This window comes from Mandrillus leucophaeus, unplaced genomic scaffold (genome assembly GCF_000951045.1).
Source record: "Mandrillus leucophaeus isolate KB7577 unplaced genomic scaffold, Mleu.le_1.0 Scaffold710, whole genome shotgun sequence".
Lineage (NCBI taxonomy): Eukaryota > Metazoa > Chordata > Mammalia > Primates > Cercopithecidae > Mandrillus > Mandrillus leucophaeus.
Genome location: NW_012107698.1, coordinates 1398611 through 1420047, shown reverse-complemented (window position 1 = coordinate 1420047; position 21437 = coordinate 1398611). Strand labels below are relative to the sequence as shown.

General features: G+C 34.9%; 1 protein-coding gene across 3 annotated transcripts in view; it reads left to right on the top strand.

The window, feature by feature from the left end:
- The window catches only part of RSRC1 (arginine/serine-rich coiled-coil 1), a 435595-nt gene that overhangs the window by 1621 nt on the left and 412537 nt on the right, over positions 1 to 21437 (top strand). For all 3 annotated transcript variants that reach the window (XM_011965022.1, XM_011965019.1, XM_011965021.1), the window contains exons 2-3: positions 7262 to 7457; positions 8573 to 8698. In XM_011965022.1, coding sequence (XP_011820412.1) covers positions 7264 to 7457; positions 8573 to 8698 — 320 coding nt within the window. In that variant the 5' untranslated portion in view covers positions 7262 to 7263. The remainder of the gene's footprint in view (positions 1 to 7261; positions 7458 to 8572; positions 8699 to 21437) is intronic.

Here is a 21437-nt window from a genome sequence, read left to right as displayed (position 1 = left end):
AGGGCTAAAAATGACAGAATCTGAAAACGAGAAAAACAGCTGGCACCTTTTTGTTAATTGGCCTTGCCAACTCAACCAGTCTCACAAAGAGGGGTGTTATGAATTGGAAAAGTTCTGAAAGCGGGTTGTTATAGTAGATCTATAGTTGTATTTCCTGCTTTCATTTCCAAACCATTGGGGATAAATTCCTATGATTGATCATGCGTTTTTAAAAAGAAAGATGCTTGCAAGTTTTTAATTGTGATGGAAGAAGTGTTTTGACAGAATTCTTTATCTCTTTTGTTATAAAGAGTTGTGTACTTGTTTATGGATTTCTTAATATGTTAGTTTTCACCCCATTTTTACTTTTCGTCTTTGAGGTGGATTTCCCATTGAAATCAACATTCTTTTCACTTTTTCTGGCCATGTATCCAGAATCAAGAAAATTATAGTTTGATATACTAATGAGTGAGTAGTGGAGAAGTAACTATAAGCTATCATGTCCTTTAGGAATCTTTGTTCTCTCAAACTGATTGCCTGTTTTCTGAAAAAGATAACTGCTTCTTGTACCCTTATCAATAACTGGACAAAGGAACTACTTGTGTAGTCCTTCGAGATCTCTTTTCTTAAATGACCACATGTTGGTTTCACCTCTTCAATCAGGCACCTGAACTTTACATTAAGATGTTTCTTTAAATCGATTTCCTCCTGTAGTCATTGCATGCCATGGCTTCAATTCTGTAGTGGGAGTAGTTGGGTGAGTTTTGCAACCATGAGGCTACAACCAGGAAGAACTAGAGTGAGAACAGGAAGCCAAGAGCTATAGGAGCTCTGTCCCATGTTGTCTCTTTCACTTACAGATAGATTGAAAATTGTTAGCTTGTGGTACTCTAAAAGCCTGTGCTCCATTCATCATTCATTGCCCTTATCAGAAAGAACTATTAATGTGTCTTTCCGTTCATTGCTTCTTACTGGTGGAGTTAAGTATAAAGAATTCTTCCTTACTAGGAGTATGTAATATAAATTGATTACCATGACTTGAATTGGCAAGTATATTTAATTACATGCTGATGACATTATGGAAATCTAAGGGTAAGTTTATGTCTGTGGTGGTGAGTAGGACTTCAGTACCTGTCATAGAGAAGACAATTTTGAGATCTACCTTGTGATTTGCTGTTAGTGTTCACTCCCTTTTGTGAATAAATGTTTGAAGTTAACTATAACAAAGAAATATGGTGACCTTTTGCTTTCTTTTATTGGGGTTAATTGTATTTCAGTGTAATTTTTCTGAAATGTAAATGTGTCACTTGAAATATTTATAGTTTTGTCACAGTGGTTTTTCAACCTTTTCTTGGTTTCTCTAAGGAAGGATTTATTTTAAGTTCTGGGGTACATGTGCAGAATGTGCAGGTTTGTTACATAGGTAAACGTGTGTCATGGTGGTTTGCTGCACCTAAATATTAATCCCAGAATGCGTTATCTATTTTTCCTGATGCTCTCCCTTCCCCTGTACCCCCACCACAGGCCCCATTGTGTGTTGTTCCCCTCCCAGGTCCATGTGTTCTAAGTGTTCAGCTCCCACTTATTAGTGAGAACATGTGGTGGTTGGTTTTCTCTTCCTGTGTTAGTTTGATGAGGATAATGGCTTCCAGCTCCATCCATGTCCGTGCAAATGATGATCTCATTCTTTTTTTGTGGCTCCGTAATATTCCATGATGTATATGTACCACATTTTCTTTATTCAGTCTATCAGCAATGGGCATTTTGTTTGATTTTGTGTCTTTGCTATTGTGAATAATGCTGCTGCGAACATACACGTGCATGTGTCTTTATAATAGAATGATTTCTATTTCTTTGAGTATATACCCAGTAATGGATTGCTGGGTCAAATGGTATTTCTGGTTCTAGGTCTTTGGTGAATCACCACACGGGTGATTCCTCAAAGAATCGCCCATTCTGGATGATTCCTGTGATATCATCTTCCACAATGGTTGAACTAATTTACATTCTCACTCACAGTTTATTAATAAAAGTATTCCTGTCTCTCCACAGCCTTGCCAGCATCTGTTGTTTTTTGACTTTTTTTTCTTTTTTTGAGATGGAGTCTTGCTCTGTCACCAGGCTGGAGTGCAGTGGCGCATTCTCGGCTTACTGCAACTTCTGACGCCTTGGTTCAAGCAATTCTGCCTCAGCCTCCCAAGTAGCTGGGATTACAGGCACGCTTCACCACACGCAGCTAATTTTTGTATTTTTCGTAGAAACAGGGTTTCACCATGTTGGCCAGGATGGTCTCCATCTCCTGACGTCGTGATCTGCCCCCCTCAGCCTCCCAAAGTGCTGGGATTACAGGTGTGAGCCACCGCACCTGGCATTTCTTGACTTTTTAATAATTCCCATTCTGACTGGCATGAGATGGTATCTCATTGTGGTTTTGATTTGCTTTTCTCTAATAATCAGTGATGTTGAGTTTTTTCTCATATGTTTGTTGGCCGCATAAATGTCTTCTTTTGAGAAGTGTCTGTTCATGTTCTTTGCCCATTTTTTAATGGGATTGCTTTTTTTTCTTGTGAATTTGTTTAACTTCCTTATAGACTCTGGGTATTAGACCTTTGTCAGTTGTATAGGTTGCAAAAATTTTTCCCCTATAGATTGTGTGTTCGTTCTGATGATAGTTTCTTTTACTGTGCAGAAACTCTTTAGTTTAATTAGATCCCATTTTAGTTTTTTTTTGTTGCAATTGCTTTTGAAGCTTTTGCCATGAAATCTTTGCCCGTGCCTGTGTCCTGTATGGTATTGCCTAGATTTTTTTCTAAGGTTTTTCTAGTTTTGGGTTTTACATTTAAGTCTTTAATCTATCTTGAGTTAATTTTTGTATAAGATATAAGGTAGGGGTCCACTTTCAATTTTTTACATATGGCTAGCCAGTTCTCCCAGCACCATTTATTAAATAGGGAGTCCTTTCCTCATTGCTTGTTTTTTGTCAGGGTTGTCAAAGATTGGAAGGTTGTAGATGTGTGGTCTTATTTCTAAGTTCTCTATTCTGTTCCATTGGTCTATGTGTCTGTTTTTGTACCAGTACCATGCTGTTTTGGTTACTGTAGCCTTGTATAGTTTGAAGTCAGGTACCGTGATGCCTCCCGCTTGTTCTTTTTGCTGAGGATTGTCTTGGCTATATGGGCTCTTTTTTGGTTCCGTATGAATTTTGAAATAGTTTTTTTCTAAATCTGTGAAGAATGTTAATGGTAGTTTGATGGGAATAGCATTGAATCTTTAGATCACCTTGGGTGGTATGGCCATTTTCATGATATTGATTCTTCCTATCTATGAGCATGGCATGTTTTTCCACTTCTTTGTGGTCCTCTCTGATTTCCTTGAGCAGTGGTTTGTAGTTCTCCTTGAAAGGTCCTTCACTTCTCTTGTTAGCTGTATTCCTAAGTATTTTATTCTCTTTATAGCAGTTGTAAATGGGAGTTCATTCATGATTTGGCTCTCTACTTGTCTGTCGTTGGTGTATAGGAATGCTAGTGATTTTTGCACATTGATTTTGTATCCTGAGACATTGCTGAAGTTGCTTATCAGCTTAAGAAGCTTTTGGGCTGAGATGATGAGGTTTTCTAGATATAGGATTTTGTCATCTGCAAAGACAATTTGACTTTCTGTCTTCCTATTCGAATGCCCTTTATTTTTTTTTCTCTTGCCTGATTGCTGTGGTCAGAGTTTTCAATACTATGTTGAATAGGAGTGATGAGAGAGGACGTCCTTGTCTTGTGCTGGTTTTCAAGAGGAATTCTTCCAGCTTTTTCTCATTCAGTATGATATTGGCTGTGGGTTTGTTGTAAATGGCTCTTGTTATTTTGAGGTATGTTCCAGGGAAGGATTTTTCTATCTTTCATTAACCTGTGTTAAATGTAATCAACCAGCCTTCTATTATGGATAAATTATGTTGTTTGTAATTAGAACAAAGAAAAAATATATACTGACCTTCTCCTGTTCTCTTTTTTTGGTCACCCCCAGGGCACATAGATCTGTGTCCCTTTTCTTCTACTTGTTTGTGCCTTACTCAGAGATGTAGTATAAAGGACAGAAATAGAGATTCCCACAATGGCATTATTATTACTTTTTTTTTTTTTTTTTGAGACGGAGTCTCGCTCTGTCGCCTGGGCTGGAGTGCAGTGGTGGGATCTCGGCTCATTGCAAGCTCCGCCTCCTGGGTTCACGCCATTCTCCTGCCTCAGCCTCCCGAGTAGCTGGGACTGCAGGCGCCCGTCCCCGCGCCCAGCTAATTTTTTTGTGTTTTTAGTAGAGACAGGGTTTCACTGTGTTAGCTAGGATGGCCTCGATATCCGGACCTCGTGATCTGCCCGCCTTGGCCTCCCAAAGTGCTGGGATTACAGGCGTGAGCCACTGCACCTGGCCAACTTAATCTCTTTAACCTTTAGTTTAGCATCTCTATCTTTTTTTTACTGTGTCCTTGGACCTGGTGCTTCTTTGGTTCATTTTCCCCCCAAAATAAATCTTATCTCCTCTGGGGATTGGGGAAGAGTATCACCTGGCTGGGTAGAATGGAGGGACTCGGGAACACTACTACATAAATTCAATCAATTTTTTTGTTTTTAGCTTCGTGGCCTCATTGTGCCTGCTCTGGTATCTGATGTCTTAAATTCCTGATCCTTTCTGATTTTTGCTATGTGAATTTGCTTTTCTCTTGGAATTCTCTACAGTTGCCTGATAATAAGCTTTCTTACCTCTAAATCCTCCATGTGTTTTTCATTTGCCAAAAGTTTGTTGACATATCTTATGTTCCTGTTGTTTTCTAGTCTCTACCCTTTCAAATTTATACTTTTTAATTTCTTTAATCTTATTTTGGTATTTTTTAAAACAAGATAGCAAGATAGTAAAAGCTCATCTTAATTTAAATGGTTGTTTGTGTGTAAAGAACATTCTTAAATGATTAAAGGTGAAAACAAGAAAGAAGTTAAAAGCCAAGAAATAAAATTATTATTCAATTATGTACATCTTTCTTAACATGGATGTATGTGTGTATATATAATATATATATATAAAATATACACGCATATATATGTGGATATCTATTTTATATATATAAAATGGATATATGTATATATTTTATGTATAAATGGGTATCATGTACATGTTTGAATTTATATGTGTGTACAGATATACCTTATGTATATCTGTATTATGTTTGTATTTAAATGTATGTTTGTATTTTTATATATAGATACATGTACATATTTATACTTTCATAATCATTTAAAGCTGGAAAGTATCATGGTAATCTTTTACCTATTGTAGTTTCATTTTTCAAATGAAACTGGCTTAGATATGTTAGTGATTTACTGAAGGCTTCAAAACCAAGTCTTCCCAGTGTTTTGTTAAACTGTAAAATCTTAGACATGTGAACAACTTGGAGGTTCAGAGCAAATTTAAAATCCTTAATTCTGGCTTTAGGTAAATAACTTAAAGTTTTAATTTGAGTCCTAAGAGATTTTTTCAACTGGTATTGCATTGGAATCAGGGAGGGGCTGGCTCACCTGATGCTTCTGAAAGCAAAGCAGTAACTTAACATATTATAAGTTGGCACAAAAGTAATTGTGGTTTTTGCCATTACTTTTAATGGAATATAATTATTAAATATATAAATAATATAGAATTAATATGTTAATGTTAATATATTAAATATATAGTTAATACTAAATATATATTATACAGGTATTTAAAATATATTTAATGTTAAATATATAATATGTGTAATGTATATTTAATATATTAAATAGATAATATATACTTATATTTATATATAAAAATATATTCCATTAAAAGTCATGGCAAAAACTGCAATTACTTTTGCACCAACATAATACTTTGTTTGTAGTGATGGTATTTAACTTATTTTGAATAAATATTAAAGTTGATATGAGCTTTTATTTATCCTAAGTGACTACAATGAATGGATCTTGTTTTTATATGACTTTGAAAGATAACTAATAACTATTTTAATAAAAAATAGTATTGCATATGAGAATCTAAAGATTAAAGTAAGACAACTAAGCTTCTTGTCAGCTAAGTTAATTCCTAAATATGAAAGCCTTAGGTTCTATTTGTTTTTTCTGTTCTATACTAAATGTCCATGTTACCATAACTATATAGAAATAGTTTGAAAAATTATATTTTATATTATGAAAATTATATTTCACCACTTAAATATTAATTTTCTTATGTACATATTTTCTTAAATTATCTCAATGGATACCATTATAATAATGCTGTGATGAATATTTTAATGAATATATCCTTTAGATAATTTTTTCGACGTATTTGTGGAAATAGGATTTCTTTGTCAAAAAAGCATCAATATTTTTAGATTATTATTCAATTGTGTACATATTTCTTAACGTGGATATAAATATATATGTGTATGTGTAATATACACATACAAATGTGGATATCTATTATATAATATCTATTATAGATGTGATATCTATTATATATCTATTATAGATATGATATCTATTATATAATATCTATATCTTTTTAATTTAAATTATTGTTTTATTGCTTTCTAAAAAGATTATTCTACTACCTTATATAGGTATTAGCAGTGTGTGAAGAGCTGACTGATTTCACGATAACCTCGTCAACTTTAGTACTTTAGTTAATATTTTCTCCCCTAAGTTTCACAAGTGAAATGATAATTATAGTTCATTGTTTCAGTTTGTACTTTGTTGATGACTAATGAGATTTTAGCTATTTAAAGATGTAGAATTTTCTGTTAGAAAAAAAATTCAACTCTAAGATAGTAAAATATCTTTTGTCATCAGGGAGTGTGAGAATAAAGGAATAGTTGGTTGATTACTAAAGAAAATGTCATATAATTAATGAGAAATATAACTTAAAATATGAGACAATTGGTATAAAGAACTGTTCTCATGTCTTGTCAAGAAGCAAGGCACATAAACAATTTTACTTTAAATAAGACTTTAAAAAATTTTACAAAGTTTTATAAAAAGTAGTACATTGAGGCCAGAAACGGTGGCTCATGCCTGTAGTCCCAGCACTTTGGAAGGCCATGGGGGAGGATCGCGGGAGCCCAGGACTTCCAGGTTACAGTGAGCTATTATTGTACCACTGCACTCCAACCTGGGATACAGAGGGAGACCCTGTCTCTAAAATAAATAAATGAAATAAAAAATTAGTATATTGCATTTCATCCATTGTGCCACCATGTTAGAAATAATATTCTTCAAACTTATGCTTACAGAAATGGGACGTCGGTCATCAGATACTGAAGAGGAAAGCAGAAGCAAGAGAAAAAAGAAACACCGTAGACGGTCCTCCTCGAGCAGTTCTTCAGATAGTAGAACATACAGCCGAAAGAAAGGAGGAAGGAAATCAAGATCAAAGTCAAGATCCTGGTCCAGAGATCTTCAGCCTCGTTCACATTCTTATGATAGAAGGTGATTTTCATAATTTTAGTTTATACAGTAATGAGGATAACAGTCTTTAAGATTCATGTTTTTGTATTTTTAGTTTTGCTAGATAAAACATTTTTCTTTTACTAGCTATATATTTACGAAAGTCCCAACCCAGAATTTTTTTTTTCCACCAGGTCCAGTCCGTGGGTCTAGTCTTCTCAACCTTTGTCTATTCTTAGTAGGCAAATAGATACAAAGTGGTGTAGTTTTCTTTTTTAATTAAATTAAATTAATTAATTAATTAAATTTCTTTTTTTTTTGCGATGGAGTTTTGCTCTTGTTGTCCAGGCTGGAGTACAATGGCGCGATCTCAGCTCACTGCAGCCTCTGACTCCCGGGTTCAAGCGATTCTTCTCAGCCTTCCGAGTAGCCGGGATTACAGGCATGTAGCACCACGCCCAGCTAATTTTATATTTTTAGTAGAGACAGGGTTTCACCATGTTGGTCAGGCTGGTGTCAAACTCCTGACCTCAGGTGATCTGCCCTCCTCAGCCTCCCAAAGTGCTGGGATTACAGGCATGAGCCAGTGCGCCTGGACTTAATTTTAAATTTTTTAGAGACAAGATCTTGCTCTGTCACTCGGGCTGGAGTGCAGCGGTGCAGTCATATCTCTTGGACTCAAGGATCCTCCCACCTCAGCTTCCTGAATAGCTGGGACTATAGGCATGTGCCACTATGCCTGGCTAAGTTTTTTTATTTTTATTTTTTGTAGAGACTTGGCCTTGCTGTGTTGCCCAAGCTGGTATTGAATTCTTGGCCTCAAGCGATCCTCCTGCCTCAGCCTCCCAACGTGTTGGGATTACAGGCATGAGCTACTGAGCCTGGCCTTGGTTTAGTTTTCATACCATATAATCTGATGATATTTGGAAAGATTCTAAGACCCCTTAATACCTTAATTAGTAGGTGATCCAATCACTAAGTTACAAATCAGTCATCTGACTGTTCAAGAAAAATAACATTTTAATTTATCTCTATTTGCTTTCAGGAAAGAGTGAGACAGTAAAAATGAAATGATTCTTTAGAATCTAGAAGGTTTTTCCTTAATGCTCATAATACAAATTTTTATAGCAATGATCTTTGATTATATTTTATTTCAGACGCAGGCATCGATCAAGCAGTAGCTCTTCTTATGGCTCCAGAAGGAAACGAAGTCGAAGTCGTTCAAGGGGTCGAGGGAAATCCTATAGAGCTCAGAGGTCTAGGTCAAAAAGCAGAACAAGAAGGTATGCCTTATTAAGTATTTATTGCTTTGTAACAAATTATTCCAAATTTAGCAATGTAAAAGCAACAATCATTTATTTTCTTATAATTATATAATTTTGACTGAGCTTAGCTGGCACTTATTTTTTTCTCACCTGGGGTCATTCATGCAGTTAGTCCTGTGATAGCTTGATAGGAACTGGATGGTCCAATGTGGCCTCACTCATATATCTTGCATTTGGTTCTGGCTATTGGCCGGGGTGTACATAGCTTCTCATTGTCCAGTAGGCTGGGTTGGGTTCCCTACCAATGCATGTGCATTCCCCAGACATGAGTTTACTAGTATTTTGTTAAGGATTTTTGCATCAGTATTCATCAGGGATTTTGGCTTGCAGTTTTCTTGTAATATATTTGTCTGTCTTTGGTATCAGAGTAATGCTGGCCTGATAAAATGAGTTTGGAAGTGCTCCCTCCTTTTCAGTTTTTTGGAAGATTTTGAAAAGGATTGACATTAATTTCTTTTTAAATGTTTGGTGGAATTATGCAATGAAGCTATCTGCTCCTGGGCTTTTCTTTGTTAGAAGGTTTTTGCTTACTGATTCAATCTCCTTATTATTTATAGGTCTGTTAAGATTTTCTCTTCCTTCATGATTTAGTCTTGGTAGGTGGTATGTTTCTAGGAATTTATCCACTTCTTCTAGGTTATCCAATTTATTAGCATTCTTAGTAGTTTATAATCCTTTCGATTTTTATGGCGTCAGTTGTAATGTCTGCTATTTCATTTCTGATTTTAGGTAGACTTCTTGGTAATTTAGGCTTCTGGCAATTTTTCTTTTTCTTTTTTTTTTGGAAATGAGGTGTTACGCCGTCACCCAGGCGTGGGCGTGTTGGTGCAGTCAGCTCACTGCAGCCTCAAACTCAATGATCTTCTCGCCTCAGTCTCCTAAGTGGCTAGAACTACAAGCATACACCACTAGGCCTGGCTGACTTTTTAAAATATGTTTTGTAGAAGTCAATCTTACCATATTGCCCAGGCTAGTCTCCAACTCCTGGTGTCAACTGGTCCTCCCACCGTATCCTCCCAAAGTGCTGGCATTATAGGCATGATCTACCTTGCCTGCCCTCATTTTTTCTTAATCCATGTAAGTACTTGTTAATTTTGTTGTTGTTTTTCAAAAAACTCTTAGTTTTGTTGATTTTTTTTCTAAAGTTTTTCTGCTTTTCTATTCTCTATTTTATTTATTTTTTCTCTAATCATTTTTATTTTCTTTATTTGGATAAATTTTGGTTTAATTTGTTCTTTATTTATTTATTTATTCGCTGAAGTATAAAGTTAGATTGATATGAGACTTCTTTTTTTCCTAAATGTAGGTGTTCATGCTAAAACTTTCCTCAGTATTGCTTTTGCTGTTTCTCTTAAGTTTGACTATGTATGTTTGCGTTTTCATTTGTCTAAAGATATTTTCTAATTTCTCTTATGATTTCTTCTTTGATGTATTTGGTTGTTCAAGAGTGTGTAGTTTAATTTCTGCATATTTGTGGATTTTCTGATTTTTCTGCTGCTGTTGATGTCTAGTTTCATTTCTTTATGTTTCGAAAAGATACTTGCTATGGTTTTGGTCTTATTAAATTTATTAAGAGTTGTTTTGTGGCCTAACATGAAATCTATACTGGAGAATGTTACATGTACACTTTAGAAGAATGCATATTTTGCTACTGTTGTGTGAAGTGTTCTGTGTATGTATGTTAGGTCTAATTCATCTGTGGTGGTGTTCAAGTCCTCTTACCTTATGTCTTATTTTTCTATCCATTATTGAAAGTGGAGTATTGAAATATCCTACTATTACAATGTTACTAAATATTTCTCCCTTCCATTTTGGCAATGTTTGCTTTATATATTTGGGTGCTCTAGCGTTAGGTGCATATAGGTATTTATAATTGTTATATATTCCAGAATAATGACCCATTTATCGTTATATAATTATCTTTTTTTCTTGTGACAGTCTTTGACTTAAAGTCTATTTTGTCTTATATAAGTATGGCCACTTCTGCTCTTTTTTGGTATCATTTGTATGGATCATCTTTTTCAGTATATGTGTGTCTTTACGTCTAAGGCACATCTTTTGTAAACAGCATATACTGTAATTGTATCTTGTGTGTGTGATTGTGTGTTTTGAAAAATTCATTCAGCTAATCTGTGTTTTGTTTGGAGAGTTTAATCCAGTTACATTTACAGTAATTACTGATGGGGAAGGACTTACTATTGCCATTTTGTTAATTGTTTTCCACCTTATAGCTGTTTGGTCTCTCATGTCTCCTGCTGCCTTCCTTTTTGTTTTGTTGATTTTTGTATTGACATGCTTTGATTTTTTTTCTCATTTTATTTTGTGTATGTTCTGTAGGTATTTTCTTTGTGGTTGCCATGAGGCTTACACAAAACATTATCTATTTTAAGTTGGTAATAACCTTTGATTGTATACAGAGATACTATTGTATATTTCTCCACTTCTATTTTATGTTATTGATATCATAGTTTACATCTTGTTGTATCCATTAATATAGTTTATAGTTACTGCTATTTTTTATGCTGTCATATTTTCAATTCTATATCTGAATTAAAAATGTTTTACATACCACCATTACAGTGTTACCGTACTCCTTACTTGTGTATATAATTACCTTTACCAGTGAGCTTTATGTTTTCATGTACTTTTGTGTTGCTGTCTAGTGTCGTTTCATTTCCACTTGCAAGACTCCTCTTAGTATTTCTTGGAAGGCACGTCTGGTAGTGAAGAACTCCCTTAGCTTCTGTTTATCTGGGAAAGATTTAATTTGTCTCTTGTTCTTATAGAACAATTTTGCTGGATATAGTATTCTTGATTGACGGGGTTTTTTTTTCTTTCAGCACTTTGAATATATCACCCGATTCCTTTCTGGCTTGTAATGTTTCCACTGCGAAATTGCTGAAATCTTATGAAAGCTCCCTTGTATATGACCACTTACTTTTGCTGCTTTCAAGATTCTCTCTTTGCCTTTAACTTTTGTTAATTTGATTATAATGTGTCTGTGTGGGCCTCTTTTACTTCACCCTTGAAGTGAAAGGATGAAATCATTTGAACTTCTTAAATTTGGGTGCCTATTTGCTTTCTCAGATTTGGGAAATTTTTGGCCATTATGTCTTCAAATAAACTCTCTGTTCATTTCCGTTTCTTCTTCTGTAACTCCACAATAAACTCCCTGTTTTTTTCTCTATCTTCTTCTATAACTCCCATAATATGTATATTGGTGTGTTTTATGATGTCTTATAGTCCCTTAGGCTTCCTTCACTTTTCTTTATTCTTTTTCCTTTTGCTTCCCTAACTCAATAATTTTAAATTGACCTTTCTTTGTGTTTTCTGATTTTGTTCTTCTGCTTGACTATATTTGCTATTGAACCTCTCTAGTGAATTTTTCAATTCAGTTATTGTATTCTTCAGCGTTAGCATTTTTGCTTTTTTTAATGTAATTTCTCTTCATTGATAGTCTTGTTTTTGTTTTTACTTTGTTCTCTTGACTTCGTTTAGTTGTGCATCTGTGTTCTTTTTTGGATCATTGAGCTTTAAGACAACTATTTTCATTTATTTGTCAGGTAATTTACAGATCTCAGTTTCTTTGAGATTGGTTTCTGGCAATTTATTTGGTTCCTTTGATTGGGCTAGGTTTCCTTCTTTCTTTGACTGCCTTGTGACTTTTTTCTTTTTTTTTTTTTGGCTGAGTTTTATGCAGTTTTAAAAAACAGCTGCCTTTCCTAGTCTTTATGGACTGGCTTCTTACGGGGAACGTCCTTCACCAATTAGCTTTTTTCAATGTACGCCAGCTTCCTCATCAGCACTCTTTAGCAGGTGAGAGATACCATTCCCTCTGGTAGCTCTCCAGAATGCTGGAATATTTGAAGCATATACTTCACTCTTCTCTCTCACTTCTGATGAAGAAATAAGTTGGATGACTTTTCCCGATTGTCCTGAGTCATCCCAGTCTCTGTCTTTGGTACTGCTGGCCCTCTGGTGCCACAGCATCTGTTTCTGTTCTCTTTTGCTTTTGTTGGCACCCAGATATTTAACCTATGCTGTTTCCATTAGTGCTCCAGGCAAGACAGAAACCCATCCCTTGGGTGGCCCTCAGTAAAGTCAGAATGTTGGACTTATGTTCCATGCTTCTATTTTCCCCAATCCGTTACTCCAAAAGCCATGAGCTGAACTGAGGTTTGCTGACCTTAGAGAGAATCAGGTAAAGTAAAATGGTTCTTACTTATTTCAGTGAGGCTGTACTTGGCTTTGAGCTCACCTGGAGTACTGCAACTTCTTAACTGTTTTTTGAAGTTCTATACAGGTATTTTGGTTTGTATATTATTGTTTTATCATTGTCTTTCTTGGGGAATGAGGGCTGGGATATCCTATTCTGCCATCCTGCCATCGTCATTCTCAAGTAAACTTTTTTTTTTTGTTTCTTACAGGCTTTTTCTAACCTTTATTTTAAACTAATTTTAGACTAACAGAAAAGCTGCAAAAAATAATACAGAATTTCCTTGTACCCCTCATATCACCTCACCTGGTACAATAATCAAAAGCAGGACTTTAACATTGATACAGTTCTAGTAACTAGGCTATTAATCTTATCAGTTTTCTCATAACATTCTTTTTCTGCTCCAGGATCCAATCCAGGATTCTATATTACATTTAGTTGTTAATCTCTTCTTAGTCTCCTCCATTCTATGAGACTTCTTCATCCAAAGATGAGTCTATGTTTGTCTTTCATGACTTTGGCACTTTTGAGGAATAATGGCGTTTATTTTGTAGTTTGCCCCTCAACCTGAGTTTGTGTGATGTTTTCTCATGATTAGAGTGAGCTATGCTTTTTTGGCAAGAATACAAGAGAAATGACATCGTGTACTTCTTATTGCATCATATCAAGGGGTCTGTGATACTGCTATGTCATAGTGGTGTTAACCTTGATCTTGTAGTTAGTGGTGTTAACCTTGATCATGTAGGGTGCCAGGTTTCGCCTGTGAAGTTACTATCTTTCCTTTTGTAGTTGATAGATATCTTGGAAGAGATATTTTCTAACTATAAATATTCTGTGCTTCTCCTCAACCTTTCACTTACTAACTTTAGCATCTCTCAGTGGTTTTCTTCTATAGCAGTTACTTTGGGGTTTGCCTGATGATTCAGATTAATTTTTGTGTATCGTATGAGATAGGGGGTTAGGTTCAATTATTTTCTTCATATGGGGATCTAGCACCGTTTCCTTCCTTCCTTCCTTCCTTCCTTCCTTCCTTCCTTCCTTCCTTCCTTCCTTCCTTCCTTCCGTCTCTCTTTGTCGCTGAGGCTAGAGTGCAGTGGCACAATTCTCAGCTCACTGCAACCTCTGTCTCCTGGGTTCAAGCGATTCTTGTGCCTCAGCCTCCTGAGTAGCTGGCATTACAGGTGCCTACCACCACGCCCAGCTAATTTTTGTGATTTTAGGAGAGATGGGCTTTCACCATGTTGGCCAGGTTGGTCTTGAACTCCTGACCTCAAGTGATCCGCCCGCCTTGGCCTCCCAAAGTGCTGGAATTACAAACCTGAGCCACCGCGCCTGGCTGGTCTATTTTCTTACTGAGTAGTCTTGGTACCTCTGTCGAAAACCAACTAACTGTATGAATGTGACTCTGTTTCTGGATTGTTTATTTGGTTCCATTCCTTTGTCTGTTTTTATACTAGTCTTACACGATTTTGATTACTTTGGTTCTACAGTAAGTCTTAAAGTTAGATGTTATTGTTTACATTTCATACAAATTTTAGAATCAACTTGACAATTTTGTCAAAAGCGTGCTGGAATTTTGATTGGGTGTTTATCGAATCAGTAGACTAGGAGTATTGACATCATAGAATGTTTCAATTTATGAACATGTTGTATCTCTCCATTTATTTTGCTTTTCTTTAGTTTCTCAAACAGTATTATGTAGTTTTCATTATAGTGGTTTTACACATTGTCACAGACAGGGCACCTGTGACAAGATATTGTGTGACATAAATTTCTTACAGTTCTGGAGCCTGGGAGGTTAGAGATAAGGGTGACAGCATGGTCTAGTTCTGGTGAGGTTCCTCTTTTAGGTTGACAGATGGCTGTCTTCTTCTTGTGTCCCATGTTACATTTTGGAGAGCATAGAGAGGAAGCAAATTTTCTCTTATCTCTTCTCAGAAGGCTATGAATCCTATCACAAGGGCTCCACTCTCATGACCTAATTACCTCCCACCAGACCCATCTTCAAATACCATCACATTGGTCAGTAGGGTTTCAGCATATGAATTTTTGAGGACACAAACATTCAGTCTATAGCGTACATATTTTATTAAATTTATTTCCATATTTTTTGACACTATTGAAAATGGAATTATTTTAACATTTTATTTTCCAATTATTTGTTGAGTACAGGTTGAATATTCCTTATCTGAAATACTCGGGACCTAAAGTGTTTTGGATTTTGGATTTTTTCAGATTTTGTAATATTTACATATACATAATGAGATATCTTAGGGATAACACCCACATCTAAACACAAAATTTATGTTTCATATGTACCTTATACATATAGCCTGAATAATTTTAAACAGTATTTTAAATTATTTTGTGTATGAAACAAAGTTTGTGTACATTAAACCATCAGAAAGCAAAGGTATCAGATACGGGTTTTCCACTTACGGCATCATTTTGGCACTCAGAAAGCTTCAGAGTTTGGAGTATTTTGGATTTTTGGATTAGTGTGTATAGAAATATGAGTAATTTTGTACATGTAATGTTTTGTACCTTTTACATTTTACATATTTTATATGTTTAGTTTGTATCCTGTAACCTTTCTACTCTTATTAGTCATAGAAGATATTTTCAAGATAGCTTAAGATTTTCCATGAAGACAATTAATTACCTGAAAAATGAGTTTTACATCTTGTTAGAATTGTTTGCTATTTCTGTAGTTTTCTCGGGTCATTGCAGTGTCTAGGTTCTACTATGCTGAAGAAAAGTGATGAGCGTGGGCAAACTTGCCTTTTTTCCTATCTTAGGAGGAAAGTATTCAGTCTTTGGCTTTTAAATATGTGTTAACTGTAAGTTTCTTGTGGTTGCCTTTTATACAACTGAAGAAGAATACCACCATATTTCTTATTTGCTGGGAATTTTTAGTAGCAATCACTGTTGGTTTTTGTTAAAAGCTTTCTCTTTAGTGGGATGATTATGGTTTATTATTGAATACATTTTCATCTTTTTTTGTTGTCACTTATCTCTTGATTTTTTGTCTGACTTTGTTAGTCATTTCTGTGTACTGAAGACCCCTGGTTAGCGTGATTTTCGTTTTATTGCCTAATGTGGAATTGAAGTAATGTGGATGTGTTCATTTTGTACCATATCTAAAACACCCATTGTGTGTGGGTGGCATTGAGGGATTTGAAGTGACAGATATACTCATGAACTTGGTACTCCCAGACAGATATTTCCTGTTGCTGTTTACTCCCCGGGTTCTTTTGCATGAATATTTTTTCTTTCATAGTGGTGTACTTTGCTTTTGATTCAAGACGTCAAATTGAAGACATTTTGCGAATATGACATGAGGTAATTGTTGCCTCAGATGATTTCTTGAAACTGTACACCTGTAGACTACAAGTGTAAAGGGTGTTAGGGAAGATATCAATTATTATATATTAGAGAAAATTAGGAAAATTTTTGTTAATAATGTATTAGAAGTAGAACAAGTAACAGATATTTATTAATTTGAAAAAGTAATATAATTTTAGAAAATGCACTTACCTAGTAAAATAATATACATTATACATTGTAAAGGCCAGCATAAATGCTATTGTTTTTGTAAGAAGTCATTTTATTTTATTTTATTTATTCATTTGAGACAGAGTGTTGCTCTGTCACCCGGGCTGGAGTGCAGTGGTGCAATCTTGGCTCACTGTAGCCTTCTTCACTCAAGGGATCCTCCTATCTCAACCTCCTGAGTAGCTGGGACTACAGGTGCACATCACCATATGCAACTAATTTTTGTAGTTTTTGTGGAGTTGGGGTTTCACCATGTTGCCCAAGCTGGTCTCAAATTCCTGAGCTCAAGCGATCCCCCTGCCTTGGCCTCATGAAATGCAGGGGTTACAGGTATGTGCCACCCTGCCCGGCCAAGAAATCATTTTAATTATTATTTCTTTGTATTACATACTAGAACATACTTGTGAATTTATTTCTCTTTTATCATATTTTAGTGGTTTAACAGACTTTTAAAAAAGGCTTAATTATCATTTCTTCATGCTTTTATCTGAGGAACAAAGGACAGCATGTCTGATGATATTTTTCTGGTACCCTTTTCTCAATTATTGGGTAGAAAGATTGGACTACATTTTAACAATGTAGTATTCTTTATGTTATTCTTAACTTGAAAAATGCTGAGTGTTTTGAACTTAAAAATTAGGTTTGCCTCTTTAAAATTGCAAGATTGCTATTCCTTTCTTGTGACAGTGACCACATGATCCCTATTCACATAACATCTAAGTAGTAAATATCTGAGAATCACAATTAATTTTATACTGGATGAGTTATCCTTTCCTTGTTTTTGTAGTTTTTCCTTTTCTCAGATATTACAATTATTGCATTGCACTATTAAATTTTACAGCTATTTTCTAATCAATGAACAAAGTCAGATCCCCTTCAGAATTCATTTATTGGTAATCCTTCAATTTGTCCATGAACAGGAAGAAATCTTTGGCAACTCTATTAGAAAATTATTGAGTATATAGGCACAGTGTGTTGGGATCAGCCTAGAAATAGACTTAAATGTAGTTGTGTTCTTGAAAATCCTCTAGTTTTGAGATGAGCGTAGACTTTGACTTCTGGAATGAACGGATATCTGGAAAATAGAAGATGAAGTAAGAAGAGAATTTCTTTAAGGAAAATATGAATGTTACATTTATTCTAACTCATTTTTATTGTGAATGTATTGAATGTCCCTTTCATATCCAAATGTAATATGAAAAACTAATTTATTGTTTAAAGTTTAAACTATGCATAAAACAGTTATTGAATTTTAAATTGGGGATCACTTTAATGAAAACATTTTAATATATAATTATGAAAATTATAGAAATGATACAGTTGATTTTCTATTTTTATTTTATTCTTTTATTAACCTATTGATCTTTACTTTGTCTTGTATCTGAAAATGAGAATAAAATATGTGCTTAGAGAGCAATTATTTATTTTATTGAGGACATATCTTGAAAGTCAAGAAGTGAAGCTGCTTGGTAATGCTATAAATTTAAAACTGTCCTACAGCAAGACAGTACGATGCAAATATGACTAAATAAGATCACAAACTGAATTTCAGTGAAACAACCAAGATTTACATTAAATTAGGAATTTTAAAACCGATTTAGTTTGTTTTACTGAGCATTTGCTTAATAACATTTTGCCTTCTTGCAATCTTTTTAAAGACAATAATTCGTCTGTGAAATGCAGGCATATCTTCAGTAGAAAAATTGAAAGCAACAGCTCACTTTCTGAAACCACACATATAGCGATATAAAGAAATATTTCAGCTCTACAAAATTTAATAAATCATCCCATTTCCTAATTTGATCATATTAGATGCTGATGTGGAAGAAGCATTTCAAATACCATCTTCTCATTAATATACATCAGTCTGGGGAATAGAATGGAATACTTATGCAGAGATGTCACAGTTACTGTTTCTTAGTTTACTAAGTGGAACAGGTTGAAGTGATTCTGGGTGCTATTTGTCAATGTCTTGTTAAAATGGTTTGGGTCGAGTTATGGAGTCCAGAAAGACGGCGGCTGATAAATCAAAAGTGGATTGAGTGGACAGGAGGCAGTGATTGATACTGTGACAGGATATGAAGAAAGGAACCTTGATACAAGCATGCATGATATTGAATATGAGAAAGAAAATGGCCCTGGAGTATGGATATTATTCAAAGAAATGAGAATAATAATAGCCTGAAAATATTGCTGAGTGAAGATTAGGATAGTTCTTATTAGAGCATAATACTTTACTAGGATGGTAGGGATGAAATTATGTAAATATTTATGGGAGAAGAATATTATAACCTATGACTGAAGACTCTTTAATGATTATTTATCATTTAAAGTAGTTTTAGCTTCGTTTTTTCCTAGCTAATTATTATGCCATGTATTTATAAGCATCCTAACTAGTAAATTAAACAAATTTTTTTCTTTTAGATTATTTCAAAGATCATCTACCTTTACAACGTGCTTTTATACAGTAATAGTATTCAGAGACTAAACCTGTGTAAATAGTGTTTTACTATCAGTTGGTTTTGACTTAGAAAATTACATTGTTAACTTGAAGTGAAAAATCTTCATGGCATCGTTTGCAGCATCCTTTAGATTAGTCATTTTGAATGGCAAATGAAAGATCCCTGCCAGATGAGCCATTTCACAAAGATCAAGGCTATATATACTGAATATTCTTTTGCAGAATTTATCAGTGAAATGTTAGTTGATGTCACGGAGTTCTTGGTGGGAATCTTTTGATTAGTCTGACTTTTGTCCTTGGCAATGTGTAACTAGGAAGAACTTTCTTTTGCTCTCTCACTCTAAGAGTTCTATATCTAACACTGGCAGAAAAAGAGGTTCTTTGGAAAGGTATTCAATTAACTTTTAATTATATAGTCTATGAGAGACAAAGAGATGTGGAGTTGTCACATAATTGTAACCATAATATTTGATTTTTATGTAGTGTCTTGTCATCTTAAGTACTTAACACTATAGCACAATTTTTGTTAAGTGTGTAAAACATTTGAAATGAATCACTGTGAAATATTTACCCAGGTGACTTACATCAGTAGTGATTAATTTATTGATAATTTTTTTCTAGCTTTTAATAAAGATTCTGGTAAATGTGCATAATACCCCTAAATTCCTTAAAACTAATTTAATTACATAAAAGTTGTTATTTTTGGTGTATCACCTCAATATTTGATGAACCAAAATACTGTACCAGCTAAATAACATAATATTTGAACTTAGTGTAAGTTCTTAACTGTGCTGTTTACTGCCACATGTTGTTTTGTGAGGCTCAGAATATGTTTTGAATATTAGCAGAAGAAAAATAGTCATTTCCAAATTATGGTGTATTTTTTTTTTTTTTTTTGAGACAGAATCTTGCTTTGTCACCCAGGCTAGAGTGCAGTGGCGCAACCTCAGCTCACTACAACCTTCATCTCCTGGGTTCAAGTGATTCTCCTGCCTCAGCCTCCCAAGTAGCTGGGATTACAGGCATGTACCACCACACCCAGCTATTTTTTAGTAGAGACGGGGTTTCACCATGTTGGCCAGGCTGGTCTTGATCTCCTGACCTCAAGTGATCTGCCCGCCTTGACCTCCCAAAGTGCTGGGATTATAGGCATGAGCCGCCGCGCCTGGCCTATAGTGTAAATTTTTAATTTTTTTTTTTTTTCCTGGAGTTTTCCCTCCCATTTTTTTCTTTACATGGTAGCCAAAATGCAATGCAAAATGCAAATCTGATAGGACCTCCTTTATTTCAGTGGTTTAAAATAAAACCCAAAACGTTGACAAAGCTTCAAGTCCCTTTGTGATCTGACTCCTTCCTGCCTTTTTAATCACATCTTTCCAATGCTAGTCATACTTGTAGTGTTTAAACAGTTTTCTTTTCTCGTCTAAGGACCCTTGAACATGTGGTTGGTTGCCTCTGCTCAAAATGTACTTTTCTCCCACTCATGATCTCTAATTAATCTTTTAGGTCTTGTCTTAAAGATATTTCCTTAGGCTGGGTGTGGTGGCTCACACCTGTAATCCCAGCACTTTGGGAGGCTGAGGCGGGCCGATCACCTGAGAGTTCGAGATCAGCCCGACCAACTTGGAGAAACCGCATCTCTACTAAAAACACAAAATTAGCCAGGTGTGGTGGCAGGTACCTGTAATCCTAGCTACTGAGGCTGAGGCAGGAGAATCACTTGAAGCTGGGAGGCGGAGGTTGTGGTGAGCCAAGATCATGCCATTGCACTCCAGCTTGGGCAACAAGCACGAAACTGTTTCAAAAAAAGAAAAAAGACATTTCATTGGAGGGCCTTCTCTGTTCATCTGGACGTAGATATTTTCTCCCATTATACACAGTACTTATAGCTTATAACCCAGGATTGCATGGTAAAGCAGAGCCTACTTTGTCAAGGAAACATAGATATGCACGCTCTTACTCATTTTCAACTCATAGATTGAGCTGTAAGCTTGATCATAATCACTCCCCACTTAATTTTCATTTCTACCATGTAGAAACTAATTTTAAATTATAGGAGGTGGCATTAAAGACAAATTAGAGATAGCATGGAAAGAGCTCTGAATCAGCCTGAGTCTCAGTATCTTCATCTATGAAGTATTATACTCATTCTAGTTCTAATTTGATTCTAAATTACATGATATAAGTTTCATAATGTATATTATTTAAATTATTTTAAAATATCATTTTTAAGTTTTTTTTTTAAACTAATTAGATGTACCTACTATTTTGCCATGTTACCGTGCTCTAAAAGTGTTATAATTAAATCCACTAAAAGCATCTGAACAATTATATTGATGCTATTGCTTACTTGGTAAGCTTCTACTTGCTTCCCTGCAGAGCTCGTTTGCACTGAGCTAAATTCTTATTCTGCTGTGTATTTGTATTGAAAATGCTTTTTGTATGTGAGTTTTTGTTTATCTGAT